The 15,572-nt window shown below is 31.6% G+C and overlaps 2 protein-coding genes across 2 annotated transcripts; one reads left to right on the top strand and one right to left on the bottom strand.

Moving 5' to 3' along the window:
• Positions 1-10,869: 10,869 nt before the first annotated feature.
• On the bottom strand, positions 10,870-13,096 carry LOC112740991 (glycine-rich RNA-binding protein 4, mitochondrial). The gene is made up of 5 exons (XM_025789747.3): positions 12,953-13,096; positions 11,959-12,119; positions 11,779-11,847; positions 11,259-11,365; positions 10,870-11,181 (listed from the first exon to the last, which is right to left on the bottom strand). The coding sequence occupies exons 2-5, from the start codon at positions 12,080-12,082 to the stop codon at positions 11,026-11,028; spliced, it is 456 nt and encodes a 151-aa protein (XP_025645532.1). The 5' UTR covers positions 12,083-12,119; positions 12,953-13,096; the 3' UTR covers positions 10,870-11,025.
• LOC140178239 (uncharacterized) lies at positions 12,921-14,568 on the top strand. The gene is made up of 2 exons (XM_072213586.1): positions 12,921-13,503; positions 13,780-14,568. Exons 1-2 carry the CDS (start codon positions 13,371-13,373, stop codon positions 13,971-13,973), a joined length of 327 nt encoding a protein of 108 aa, XP_072069687.1. The 5' UTR covers positions 12,921-13,370; the 3' UTR covers positions 13,974-14,568.
• The last annotated feature ends 1,004 nt before the right edge of the window (positions 14,569-15,572 follow it).

A 15,572-nucleotide genomic window follows, 5' to 3' on the forward strand; every position in this document is an offset into this window, starting at 1 on the left:
ACATCTATTTTTCTTTTTTTTTAAATAAGAAATTAATTACTATATATTTTGTATCATGAGGTGTTTTTAAATTATGATAAGTAATCACAAGTGCAGCTGCAATTAACATTGTTGGTGTCTTATCCACGTCATCAACGAGTATACAATTGTTATACACTTATATATGCATTAATGCATGCATAACTTTTACAAGTGTAACAAAAATTGAAACCAAGACAAAATAAAGTATTGGATAAACTTCAAGTGTAGACCCCCACCACTTTATTATCTAAAAAGAGTGAACATCATATATATGAGTTTCTAAAGAGATTTTTTGCTTCAAAGTTACTTTTAAATTCAGCTTGTTGATGACATGTATAATTGGTATGATGGAGTCTAGAAATTAAGGATAAAAAAACCACGTTATACGACAACAAAATTTATCATTGTTTGTTAATAATTAGTTAATATTCTAAACATTAAGTATTAAATTCTAAACCATATATAATAATATAAAATGTTAACTAATATTGACAAAAAAAAATATTAATGCACTACTATTTCTCTAAACAAAATGTTATCTTACGAGATCATTAATTCATTCGAACAAAAGAAATAGCTCCAGATAATTAGTAGATGTTACATCAATTATATATACAAATTAATTACCAATTAATTTTATGTATAATCAATTTTCATAAATAATATAATTAAAATACGAATAGTAGTAGAATAAAAATATTAATTGGTAAATCATTTATTTTTTGTATTTTATAAAAAAATGTTATTATCCAACTATAAAAATATTTAATTATCCAACTATGAAAATATAATTATTATACTATGAAAGTTTAATTATTTTTGTAATTGATGGTTATTCTAATTAAATATTATATGAAACTGATTTAGTAAGTAATTTATATGCTTATATAGAATATTTTAGATGTTCATGTCCCTTTTCATTTTACATGTTAATGTCTTGTGGGTTTATAAGATAGGAAGAGTTTCAAGCATAGTGGAACTTCAGTGACGGATTCAGAAAATTTTAATAGTGGGGGCAAAATTAATATAATATGATAATAATTTTTATAATAAAAATAATTAATATATATATATAATTAAATATTAAATTATCTATTAACCATTATATATCTGTGTATAAATAATTAAATACATGTATTGTTTAATTTATTTTTAATATATATTTTATATTTTAATATATATTTTATCCAGATAATTATTTTTTATATACATATAGTATGATTATTGTTATGATTATATTTTATTATTGTAAAATATGATTAACCTTCAAAATATCTAATATACAAATTAAAATACTAAAATAATAATTTAAATAATAATATATAATTTAAAATTCTATTCTTTTAGGTTTTATATTTTTAAAAAATTAAGTAATTTTTCTCTTAACACTACCATTAAACTTTTTCTCTTTTCATATATATTACTAAACAATTATTTAAAAATTCACTTCCCAACACAATTAGAAGCCGACTCTTATTGATATTCATAGTTAAAAAAATTCTTTCAATTAATAAAGTTGCTATGCAAAAATTAAAGCTAATTTGAAAAGAAGATAAATAATATTCTTTTGAGTTGATTTTAAAAAAAAACAATAATTTCGTTTAAATTTGAGAATTGATCATTTTAACGAATATCTAATATAAAATTTTTAAATTAATGATTAAGTACCAAAAGTTGAGTAAAAAATTATTATGAGGTCAAATTTAATAATCTAATGGGACAAATAAATATTATTATCATATACTACTAAAAAAAATTCCAAATTGTAATGGAGGCGCCCCCACTACAATATACTTGGAACCGTCTCTGCCGGTGTTCTAATTGTTTTAACCGTTGATTTAAATTATAAAATATATATAATATATATTAATTAAAATTAATGGTTAAAACAACTGGAACACCGGTATTCTCCAGTATACTTAAAATTTTTCCTATAATAAGATATATTAGTAGAGAGTCATATGGGTTTGATGTTGATGTAAGTGGAGGATTTTGAGGGACAAAGACACTCCAACTACCACGTTGTGTGAGTGTAAACATAGTGAAGCAAAATGAAGTTAAAGCTTATTAGCTTTTGTTGTCATTAGGGTACATAAGCACATGGTTCCGAAAAAGGGTTACATCTCACTTATCATTAATTTCTATACTCTATAGTCTAGACAAGATATATCATACTGTTTGACCCATTTTCTTTCATAAATTTATGGATTATATTAAATGCTCACCGACACTTAGTAGGCCTTCCTTCTCACCAATACCACTTTTATTTTTAGTTTTTCCTATAAATTAAATAATTCTAATTTGAATACAATTTTTTTTTCTCAAAGATCAAAAAACAGTTAAAAGCTCACTCGTATTTGTGGAATAGTCTTGAAATATTAAGTAAATTATAGGGTAAATCATTTATATAAATTAAAGTAATTCAATATTACATGAATTATCTAAAATAAAAAATGTTATTTGGATGTCCTCGTATATATATCTATGTAAAAAGAATTGATAGATCGAAATTTTAGTTGAAGAAAATATATATATATATATATATATATATATATATATATATATATATATATATATATATAAAGACTTAATTAAACTTAGTTATAATAATAATTTGTTCATTTAACATTTATCAAATCTTTTTCCGTAAGCATCACTTGGGTCTACAAATATTTTCTAACATTAGTAGCCTAATCAATGATAAACATATTGATGCTTTATTTAATACAAAAAGAAAAGATTAATTTTTTGGGGCGTACTCAATTAAATTCATCTTCCCAATTTTAGTTAGTTTTTCTAGTGATCAAATTAATGATTTTGATATTACTATTTTTATATATTTTCAAAGAGGTAAAATGTCTGTTCTAAAATTATAAAAAATATCAACTATGTCTCTCATTCTTAAAAACATAACTCTTGTTAATTAATCTCTTATTAAACTTTTGTCTCACAACAACCATTCTTATACTAATGTTGACGGTGAAACGTCACGCTGGCGCAATAATAAATAAATAGTTATCATGTATGCATTTTAGTAGTCAATTTGATATCCAAATTTTGTTAATTTGACTTAATTAATGTTTATACAAAAAATAAGAACTTTGGTTATTTAATACAAGCACATTTCTCATTCTCAAACTATATTTTGTAATTCATGTTAAAATAAAATTTTAGAAACTAACCAAAAGATAACAAAATTATTGATGAGTAAACTACCAATACATCTAAAAGATTCATATACGGACAAAAATAACATCAAACAATAAAAATGACAAAATTTAAAGTGTTAGCAAAATGATCGATCGTCAAGTAGTTATGTTTCTATTAATAGAAAAGGGTAATGTGGCACCATATAAGGTAGTCACAAAAGCATTTATGTTTTCCAAGTCAGTCATTTTGTGAACAAAAATACAATTATTAAATGTTTGGTTACTTTTGTGAAATTGTTTAAGCTTTGTGAGTTTTTTTTTTTTTGTCCTTTTTATCTTTTAAAAATATTTTTGTTAGCAACTGAGTTTTTTGGACATAATTTTAATAGTTTACTCGGCTATTTTATTCAAGTTTTGCAATTCATGTTTTAAAAAATAGTTTCTCTTTTTATTTGGGTTTTTGTGCTGCAATTATTTCTCTTTTTTCAAACCAATGAGAGAGAGAGAGTGATTATAATTGTAATGAATAAATATAAAACTTAAACATACTTATAAAGGCGAACAAATTAACTCAAATTGTAAACCTAAATTTAAATAATTCTAAAATCCTCTCTCAAATTAGGTGCCCTCTTACAAATGCCAAATTTGCATTTTAACAATAGCAGAAATAAATAGTTGAAGATCTCAATAAAGAAAAAGATATAAAAATATCAATTACGCCAAGAGTGATGAAGCTTCATTAAAGGGAAGATGGGCATTGCATCCTCCCCAAACTTTAATTTTCATTAATAAATAGTTAATTTTTCGTCTAATCTTTCCTTTTTTTTTTTCATTTTGGTCCTCTAGTTATGGATAATGTTAGGGAGACAAAAAAAAAACAGCAAGAACTTGTCTTATTTAGTATTCATTAATTGTTGCGACAATTAATGGGCAACAATTAATGAATGCTAAATAAGGTAAATTATGGCTGTTTTTGACTAATTTTCTTTGGTTACTAAATATTTTCGATATAAATATAGACAAATAGAAATGTTTGATAACAAAAAAAAAATCAGCCAAAAACAATCATAACTTACCTTATTTATCATTCATTAATTATTGCGACAATTAATAAATGTTAAATAAAATAAATTTTGACTATTTTTTTTTTGTCTCTCTAATATTATCGAAATAAAAAAAAAGTCTTCCTCGAGAAGATTTATGAGCCATACTCAAATGATGATAGATGTGCTAATATGTGTGTGGAAGGGATTATGGGAAGGAATGCCAGAGGTTTTCCATTAAAGCCTCTAAAGATGATAGACCATAAAATGGTCAAAACTCTTTCCCAAGTATATATCTTAACTTGGGAGGAACCATTAGCAGAAGGGATGGAGTTCCTCATAAAAGACATTATATATGGTGTTAATATTGGCTTTAGTCATAGAAAGCTATAATACCATGTAAAAGTTCTATCAAAATGTTTGAAAAGGAGGTTAATTTGTTAGATAATTAAATTAAAAATATTTTAGAATAGTATAAATAAGGAGTGTTAGGGGGCTAGCACTTTTATTAAATTCTGGCCAACACTTAACCATTAAAAGGAAATTGAATGATTCTATACCATTAGATGCAATCTCACACCATTAAAAACATCATTGATGGCTAATTGATGGTTAAAAATCACAAAATATGCTGACCTCCTAGATTTTCTCTAGTATAAATATAATATGTTAAAATATTAAAAAATTCAAAATCAAATTAAATTAAAATTAGAAATTAAATTGCACCATAAATTAAAAGGTGGTAAAAACTACAAAAATACAAGTTGTTTTTTTAGTAGAAGACAACACAACATTCATGAAAAATAAAGAATCATGAATTGAAAACTTCAAGTTGATGACGGAAGAATTTGAAACAAAATTGAATAAGGAATTTAACCAGTCAAAATTTTTGCTTGTTTTTTGAATTATTATAATTAGTGCTTAGTTGTTATAAAAATTATTATTTTATTATAAAAGTTTACTTATATAAAAACTTCATATGTATTTTGTTAATTATCTCTCCATGAATCAAGATATTTAATGTTTGTTTCAAAAAATTTTCTATTATATTCTTATAATTGTTGGTAAATTTGAAAGATAAAGAATATGATAACATTATTTAAGTGAGCGAAAAATCCTAAAGCTAATTCGTCGTAAATTTGAACTTTATTTAAAGTTGTTGTATCAGGATTCGAACCTCCAATACTTATTTAAGTGGATAAGTGAATTGACTACTACTACTACTCAACCAACACAAGTTAATTGTCTTGTGATTCGTTTTATTGACCGATTCACAAGAGCGGACAAGGACAGTGCAGTGCGGGACAGCGCCAATAGCAACCTCGTCCAGTCAATAGCATCGTCGCTTGAACAAATTTTCCATCTCCAAGCAGCAGGAGTCCCAGCTTAATCTATCTCATGCGTCTTCGTCTTTCTGCTATCATCCTTAGCTTGGCCAATTTTGCGTTAGAAGCAGGGGAAGAAGATGGGGATAGGTGGGAATGAATTAGGATTCTAATATTTGGTAGTGTTTTTTGTTTTTTTTTTTTTTTGGGTCATAAGTAGTGCTTTTAGTTTGAATTGTTCAGGTGACGTCTGTATTGCTGTTTCTCTTCTTTGGATTTCTTGGCCCATTCTCTCTTACCAAAAAAAAGCTTCTTTTTGTTTAACAACGCAACCATTCCCAAACCCAAAAAAAAAAAAAACAAACAATGCATCAATTCTACCGAGTAATACAAAGGTAAATGCGAAACAAGTAATACAAATCATAGGTCACACTTTTACTACCAGAATATCACGTTTTCGGCTACGTTATTCTGATAGCTCAGATATTACGACAGCTTTCATATACTTAATAATAATATATGAACCTTTTTAACTCGAAACCGTATCGCTATTTTCTTTAAAAAATCGAAAATATTTTTTTCTTGAAAACGTACATACATACATACAAACCAATCACAACACTTAAAATATATATACACATAATAATAAAAGTTCTTTATACAAATAACTTACAAACATTACAATCACAACTCCTATCTTTTTTTACAAAAATATAATATTAAATGCGAGGAAAAATAATAACTAAGCTAATACAACAATATCGTATAAGCAAAAACACAATAAATTTTTCACAAGCTTCTTCGTCTGTTTTCAGAAAAAATAAAGCTGTAAAGGGTGAGAATCTAACCACACGGTCTCACTGGAAGAGTTTAGAATTGTCATAAGAAGATATATAAAAGAAAGTTATTTTCAACCGCGGTGATCATCGCTCGTCTTATGAATCCTTTTGGAAAACTAACGGTTAATCATCCAAAATCCAAACCTTTTCAAAAACCATCAGTTAATTATTTATTTCATCCTTTTCAACACTCCGCTTATAAAAATTTCGACAACACCACCGCTAAAATCCGGACTTTACCACCCTTTAAGGTTTCCATCCAAACCACATTTCTCAAATTCCTTTCAACAGTTTCAAAACCAAATCATTACTCAATATAAATATCTAAATCGGATTTTCAATACAAAACCCCTTTCTCAATATAAATATATATAAATCCAATTTTCAACGTAAAATCACTTTTCTGTATAAACAATCGAATCAACTTTTCGAATTAATTTTCATCAACAATCCACACTAACCAAAGCAATCAATAATTCAATCAAGTAAACAATTACATCTATAAGAATCACATAATCACAAAAATATATTTTCAGATCAATTTTTATTTATAACAATTCTGTGACATAAACTAAGTTTTAAGAAAAGCCTCACTCGAATAGTCGAAACCTGAAAGCTATAAAACGCGTCATAACCCCTTTCTATTTGTCCGCAACAGCGGCAGCCGTAACCACAGCTCCATGCCGCTTCCGCAACAACTGCAAAAACCTCAAAATCGGAACTCAACCCTATGTTACCAAAACCTCAAAACCTTAACAACCCATAACAGAATACTAATTCTTAAGGGTTTTGGAACAAAAACATTTACGGTAACTAAGGAGGAATGGCTGAACCCAACAACAGAAGCTTCAGCGATGGTTCTGGCGGCCAAAGAATTGTTCTCAGCGACCATACACGACGGGCAAAAACCATGGCAGCAGCAGCAGCGAAACTCCAACGGCAGTGGAAACCCTCCTCCTCCTTTAGCAGTGACTCCCGCCGCAGCAACATCTAGGTTCTCTCTCCCCTATCGGCACTCCCTTCCACGGCCACGGCGGACCCAACGACGGCAACAGCGACGGGACGACGACGGCTCTCCACGGATGGCGACGAACCTTCGGCAACAGCGAGCTCGCAGCAATAGCTCCCTCTTCCTCGCGCTTCATTCCCTTTCCGCGTTCGACAACGGCTAGACGGTGACGAGCATGAACGGCAAGGCAGGCAGGACGCGATGGCAGCAGCGAGCTGGGCACAATCTCCCTCTCTCTTCCCGATCTCTCTTCTCCCTTCCTCTACTTTCTCTGTTCTCTCATTCTTGGATCTCTCTCTTCCTTCAGGTAGTGTGTGTGTGTTTGAGTGAGGAAGATGAGTGAAGGAAGGGGCGGCGCTGAGTTAGGGTTAGAGGGTGGGTGAGTGTATCACTTAAGATAGGGTTTTGGTGCGGTAAAAAGGGCTCAGACTAGGACTAGTATAGGTATTTTTAATAAAAAGAGCAATACCCCAAATAGGTCCCCAAAGATTTGGCAGTCCACAGATTTGTCCGCCGAAAAAATTAACTAGGTCCCGAGTCCCCAAGATTACTAGATATATGCCATATAGGTCCTCAAGTCAGGTTAAACCGGTTAACACGACACTCTCTCTCTTACGTGGAGGTTGTAGGTGTGACGTGTTAGGTAAAGCAACACGTGTCGCGCTCAGGACAGATTAGTCCCTGGACACGTGGCTAAAACAACATCGTTTTGGGACAACGCCAAACGACACTATTTTGAGGGGACAAATTTGTCCCCACCTTTATTTCCTGGTTCTCGAAACTTCAACGTTCTAAAGTCAAATAGGTCCACTGAAATTTTATTATAAGTCAAAAAGGTCTCTGAATTTATAGTATATATGTCAAATTAATCCCCTCGAATTAAGCAACTAGAACCATAACTAGAATCAAATCATGATTAAATTATCCAATGTATGTCAAAATATGCAATCCTAAGCACATGAAATGGCATATCTCAAGTATAATTACAGTTAAACAATTAGAATTCGTCAGTATCCTCATTTAGCATCTTGTTCTTTTGCAGATATTTGATCTCTTTTATCTTCATGGGTGAATACCAGATTCCAAGTTAGCAGAAGTGGGATCATACTAATACATTGTCTTGTCATGGTAACCCAAGTCCAAGAAAAATTTCTATAGGTCAGAAACAGATCAAATCAATGTCAATTTGGAGAAATTTTTTTACTTCTCCATTAGGCTACGTTTGTTTTTTAGAACAGGACAGGACAAGACACTGAAAACAGGACAGAACAAGACACTGATGGCCAGAGACATAAAATTTTGCGTTCTTGTATTCTGTTTAGTGATAAACTAGAACAAATTATGAAAATCCAATTTATTCTCATTTTTTTTTCATTCAAAAAATTTGAGATGAAAAATATAAAATAAAAAATATAATTATGAAAAATTAACAAGAATAATGAAAGAAAAAATGAAAAATAAATTATGTCCCTTGTTAGTGTCTCCGTATCCTTCCTGTCAGGATGGACACAAAATACACTAATTCAGTGTCTTTGGACACATTATCTCTGTCCATGTCTCCTCTGTTAAACACGATTTTGTGTCTCTGTGTCCCTATCCGAGTGTCCTGTCTCAAACAAACACAACCTTAATGTACATAAGTACCCCATTTGTTGTCTCAAACAAAACTTTTACCACGGTGAAATACAGGTACTATGTCTTTACTCATCTAAATACCAAAAGATAAAAATCTATCACAAGTTAACCAAGCAACCAACACAATACAACATCATAATAGAATAAAAAATTCAAATACCTACATTGTTTTTGTTATTATCAAATATCTATCTGTAACCACTTCATAACTCTCACTTAAGCTACACCTACAACAAACTGATTTTGATCTACCTTAAACATACATCACATGCACGTTCATCATACTTCACTCTTTATTGCCAATTTAATACAGCAAAAACTAACTTAACTTATCTCGAACAATGGCGATATGCACGACCCACCACCACCAAACAGTTCCTGTACACACTGTCAAAGCACCAATACGAACTTGGATAAACGTTAATGGGGTGAAGAATATAAAGGATTAGGTCGTAAAATCTAGGTGAAAGTTTGGGATACTTGTAATTTTACAAAGAGAAAAAGAAAGGATACTTTTTTTATACAAGGTACATACTTAAATTCAGAGACATTTTTGGCTTATAACAAATTTTAGAGGACTTATTTGACTTTAGAACGTCGAAGTTTTGAGAACCAGAGAATAAAGGTGGGAACGAATCTGTCCCCTCAAAACGGCGTCGTTCGGCGTTGTCCCAAAACGACATTGTTTTAGCCACGTGTCTAGAAACTAACACACGTGTTGTTTTACCTAATACATCACAGCTACAACCTCCACGTAGGAAAGAGAATGTCGTGTTAACTAGTTCAACCTGACTTGGGGACCTATATAACGTTCGGCGTTGTCCCAAAACGACATTGTTTTAGCCACGTGTCTAGAAATTAACACACGTGTTGTTTTACCTAATACATCACAGCTACAACCTCCACGTAGGAAAGAGAATGTCGTGTTAACTAGTTCAACCTGAGAACCTATATAACATATATCTAATAATCTTGAAGACCCAGGATCTAATTAATTTTCCTGGGAAACACATCTGTCAGACCACCAAATCTTTAAAGACCTATTTGGGGTATTACGCTAATAAAAATAAGAATAATATAGTAATTAAAAATCTACTAAAACCCAAAAAAATTATCTTTAACAAAAATACTATTTATTCATCAATTTATAAATTATTTTTTAAATAAATACCCTAGTCCAAAATTTAGAGAAAATCAAATTAATTTCTTTTAAAACCATAAAATAAAGTTCAAAATTTAAATTTTCAAATTAAAACAAAATTCTCGTTGCTTTTCAATTACCACAGTTTTAAATCATAAATAAAAAAAATACTCCATTAATATAAAAAAAATCTTTAAAAATAAATATAACAAATCATACGTAACTTACTATTATATTGACAACTTACTGTTATATTTCCAAAAATCCTGGGATAATCTATATCCTCCACTATTATTAAATTGGAATCGTGATTCTTATTGCCAACATGGCAACATAGGGCGAAATTATGCTCAAGAATTCTCTAAATGGTTGAATGTATCATATCACTTCATCTCTTCCCTGCATCCCAATTTAATGAGTATGTCTGTATTATAGAAAGGTACCTTCAAATTTTAGCATTAAACGATCGTTAAACTTTAAAAAACTTTCAACCAGGGGGGGGGGGCTCGAAAATAATTTTTACCAGCAACGGTTTCACGGTGAACAATAGTTTCGATAATAAATAAGAAATCAGAAAAGATCCTACTTTATTTTAAATTAAAAGAACACTCTTTGATGACCTCGAAATAAATTCAAAAATCAAAACCCTTCTGGAAACATTTTTTTTAAAGAATAAAAAATATTAATCAACGCTTGCACACTGAAACTGCATTAGAAACAAATGCTCCATTAATATAGCGGAAAAAACATAAGAAATTCCATAACCCTAACATATCTAGTTGCTAATTTATCACCTGAGCAATCTTAGTTTAAGTTTGAGAGACAACCCAAAGAACTGTAAACATGCAGAGGGGCACTGTGATCTAGAAGTCTGGATCACCATAACCACCACCTCCACCTCTACGGTAACCACCTCCCCCATAACCACCACCACCACCACCAAAACCACCGCCACCACCCCGAGGTCCAGTAGGCCTATCATTAGCATAGCTCACCCTGATCACTCGGCCGTTTAGATCCTGAAGATACAGTGCATATCAGTAAGGTAAATCATCTATTGTGTCAAAGTTTAGTACAATCATGAAAGCATTCCAACCTGCCCATCCATTCCACTGAGTGCTGAGCTTGCAGACTCGTCGCTTGAGAAGTTGACAAATCCAAAACCTCTTGATCTTCCGGTGTCTCTATCAGTGACCACCTTTGCTGTAAACAAACAAAATCAGGAAAAAAAATTGACTAATTGGGTGTTCCAAACCATAACAGTATCAGGCATAGTACACGTGTAAAATCTCATCTCATCTTTATCCAAGTTTCAAGAGTATCCAACCCAAGAAAACCCATTGATCTCACCATTTGAGGGCGAGCTCCAATCACTCATTCACTAGAAAAATTCAGAACTCTCATAACAATTAGACAAGTGATCAGAGATGCCATGCGTCAATTGATTATAACAATCATAATCGTAATGCATGTTAGGTTCCTAAAGAATCCCTCTATTTTGCTTACAAATTCCAACAAACAACAAGATCTAATGGAGTATCTCTAACTGTCAATAAAGTCCTCCGATGATACCAATTACCAAAGCAAATTGTAAGCACATGAGAAGGTGAACTCACCATCAACCACATCCCCAAAGCCGGAGAATGCATCCCGAAGAGACTGGTCATCAACTCCGTATGAAAGGCCTAAAAACGCAAAATCCAGAATAAGTAATTAGGGTAAAAGAGAAATCAGTGGACAGATATGTAGTATATCACTTTATCTTGATAACTACGTTTTTAACAAAAGTTAAATACCCCCAATGAAAAGCCTGTTTGAGGACATGCAGCGAATATAATTGAGCATCGATGGAGCAGGTGCTAATCCACTTCCGGAAGCACTCTGTCTCAAGAAATTTCCAAGCTTGTTACACAATGCCATGATGATTCTTAACCAAACTTCACGCCTTCAATGTTCCCTAAACCAAGCATATAGACCCACTATTATTATTATTATTATCAATAATCACACTAGCTACAAGAACTGAAGGAAAAATTATACCACTTCACCAGTTTCATTTATATATTATCATTCCCATAAAAAAAATTTATATATTATGATGACACACATAAGAACAAAACGCAAACACACAAATTCCATTTATCATTTGAGGCATTTCCGGAATCAATTAACAGGCATGCCATCATATCATTTAGCAATAATCACACTTACTAAAACAATTGAATGAAAAATAATACGGCGTTACCAGTTTAAACAAGACGGAAAAAAATGAGATACATTTCAATTGTCAAATCAAGCATTTCCAAAAACATTTAGCAGACATAGAAAACAGAACAATATAACAGCAACTAAAGACTTGGTAAAAAGAAAAACAATCAGTAAAAATAAAAAAGAACTTGAAAATAATAACAAAGTATAAACACACTGACGTAAAACAACAATGCCAGAGAGAGAGGAAAAAATGCTTAACTTCTTATACAAACATAGAAAGATATTTCAAAACAATTCAAAGAAATATATCGCACTTCAAATTTCGCAAATAATAATAATAATAATAATAATAATAATAATAATAATAATAATAATAATAATAATAATAATAATAATAAATCAAAAAGGATGAAAGATTGAAACACAATCATAAAATCACAAAGATTGAAGAATAGCAAATCACAAAAGTTCGAAAAAAAAAAAGAAGAAACAAAAGATCAATTCGAAGGGAAACGAAGAAAACACAAGAAAAGCATATGAAAATCGCATGGAATCAGAGAATTGAATAAGAGATTTTACCGAAGAGAGGAAGAGTAGTGAAGCGGCTAGGGTTTAAGCTCCAAATATCAGAATAAACTAAACCTCAGAAAATATCTTGGGCTTTATAGAGTGAGTAGTTAGGGCAGGAATACCCTGCATGTGAGTCTATGATTTTTAAACGTGTGACCGCTTCTTTTTCATAAGCTGATTATTCGTTTTGAATGTTGACTTTCGATGTAATAATAATTCGAAACACAAAATTTTCACATTTTTTATTCCTTTAAAATTCAATAATTTTATAATATTATTTACTTTTTTTAATTAAAATACATCCTTATTTTTCAGATAAATATATTGTTAAGTTAGTTTCTCCAATCAACGGAGAAAATATGTGGTCGAAAGTTGAGTGTGATACCATCATATCTCCCATCTTTAGAGTGACGCCAGAACGACCACGATGGTGAAGATCAGAGAACCTGATGAGAACCGTTCTCAAACAAAGCTTAGGAGGACGGGTACATCTGTTACATGTAATAACTGCAGACAATATAGACATAATAGAAGGCATTGTCCCAATCCAATAGTCTCAGGTATCAAGCAAATTTGAATATACAAACTGTTGTTTTACTGTTTTCTTTTTGAAATTATAAGGTGTTTGATGTATTTAGTGGATTAGGTTGTGATAGTATAACGTATGGTGTGTGAAAATAGATTATGCTGTGGTATAAATTGCTGTTTTATCAATGTGGATTGCAAACAGATTATGCTGCCTTATAAATAGATTATAAAAGGATTATAAATTGATTATGCTGTGTTATAAATAAATCAATGTGGATTGCAACTGGTTGTGTTTTACCTGATTTCAGAGCCTGATGTTGCTGCTACCGCCAACAGAGAAGATCCGGCTGGTGCTGACACTGTGCCTGCTGCTGATACTGCGACTACTGTTGACACTGATCCTGCTGCCGACAATAGATCCGGTGTGAATGTCCGTAGATTTGAGAGAATAAGGCAAATAGGGGTAAGCAGGGGCAGAAGAAGGGGCAGGGGAAGGGGGTAGAGCTGCATCTTCACAACTACTACCCACCACACATGCATCTTCACAACAGCTACCCACCACACCTCCTGTTGTTGCCTCTACTCAACCACCTCCCATACTTGCAACTTCAGCTTTTTAGACTCCAACCACAGCCACCTCACAACAAGCCTTACCTCTTGAAGGGCCAGCCTCCTAGCCTCTCCTAGCTGTGGCAAGTGCAAATTCTCAGCAACAACCTAGAGCATCGTCTCAACCTTTACCAAAGACAAAGGTGTTTGGTGTGAAGAGAAGTGACAGGCTAAAGTTTGGAGTGAGGAAGGAAAAAAGGACACCTAGTCTACATATAGACCTAAGTGATGACTGAAGTATGCTTAAATTTATAGTTAAGGTTATTGGGGTTTCTATTAAATAGTATATCTTGTGTCTTTGTGGCCACTGTTTATTATGTGGATAGGACTACTATTTTGATATTTTGGAATTAGGTTGGACCACTTTTAATTATTGCACTTCTTAGACCTTTATTTTGGATTAGGTATGCGGCATATTATATGACTACTTATGTTGTGATATTTTGTGTAAGTATGGTTTACAGGAACACTTATTAGTTGAAAATATACGTGGCATATTATCTGGCCACTTTTTTCTGCAAGTGTTCTCAATTGTGGAACTTTAAATATTCACATTCATAAAGTATCTTCCCAACTATCATTTAATTGTTATACACAAACAAAATACATCAAAATGCAAAATTCATTCAAACTAAACATAATTAGCTTTCATTGGATTGAAGCCATAGAATTTCTTACATTAGAATTTCATAGCGCAGATAACTATAAACTCTTACAAACCACATTCCAATTATTAAGATTAGCAAAAACATAAATAGCATATATTGCATTTTACATTGAATTTTCATATTGTCATCCAATCTCCCAACTTGTTCTTGGAGAATATTGAACTCATCACATAATCTACCCACACAAGCATCTATTTCTCTGGTTTCAACAATTAATCTCTCCATCTCCACGTTTAGTCTCTCTATCTTTTTTTCTTGTGCATCCAATTTTTACATTTCACCCTCCAACTTAGCAGAATTTTGTGTTCCAACAACTCCAACAGCAGCAGCAGATACGTTACTTCTTGCACCAACTTCATCAACCCACTCAAAAAATTTGCATCTTCTGTTAGGGAAAGAAATAAATCTTCTATTAGGATTCTTTGTTGTTCCTGAAATTTGAAGACTCAGTGTGTCACCACAAAAACAGTGAACCCGCCTTTCCTTTTCTTTTGGCCACCCATTCTTTGCACCGTCATCAACCTCAATCCACTCAAAATCATCAATCCACTCAAAAAAGTTGCATTTTGGTATCTTCTCACAAGTAACATACCTTCTACCATGGTCAGAAACAGCTGAGGAACAGCGGACGGTTACTGCCTCTCCACAGAAACACAGGTGTCTTCTTTCCTTCAAGTTGGAGCTCCTGAAAACACAGCTTCCCGAAGAGAGAATGAATGAGGTTCTTTGACTTTGAGCCATAAATTTGGGGAAGATAAAAACTGAAAATGAAAAACAGAGAAGAAAAGAAACCTCACATAACTCAGACACATAGAGTGTTTATA

Source organism: Arachis hypogaea, chromosome 14 (assembly GCF_003086295.3).
Source record: "Arachis hypogaea cultivar Tifrunner chromosome 14, arahy.Tifrunner.gnm2.J5K5, whole genome shotgun sequence".
In the NCBI taxonomy this organism is placed as follows: Eukaryota; Viridiplantae; Streptophyta; class Magnoliopsida; order Fabales; family Fabaceae; genus Arachis; species Arachis hypogaea.

What these genes read in the sequence shown, in the direction of transcription:
- LOC112740991 (XM_025789747.3), bottom strand. Translation starts at nt 12,082, where the DNA reads ATGGCATTGTGTAACAAGCTTGGAAATTTCTTGAGACAGAGTGCTTCC. An exon ending in CTTTGGGGATGTGGTTGATG is followed by an intron (nt 11,366 to 11,778) that starts GTGAGTTCACCT and finishes GTTTGTTTACAG; the next exon opens with CAAAGGTGGTCACTGATAGA. An exon ending in TCAGTGGAATGGATGGGCAG is followed by an intron (nt 11,182 to 11,258) that starts GTTGGAATGCTT and finishes CTGTATCTTCAG; the next exon opens with GATCTAAACGGCCGAGTGAT.
- LOC140178239 (XM_072213586.1), top strand. Translation starts at nt 13,371, where the DNA reads ATGGTGAAGATCAGAGAACCTGATGAGAACCGTTCTCAAACAAAGCTT. An exon ending in TCCCAATCCAATAGTCTCAG is followed by an intron (nt 13,504 to 13,779) that starts GTATCAAGCAAA and finishes ACCTGATTTCAG; the next exon opens with AGCCTGATGTTGCTGCTACC.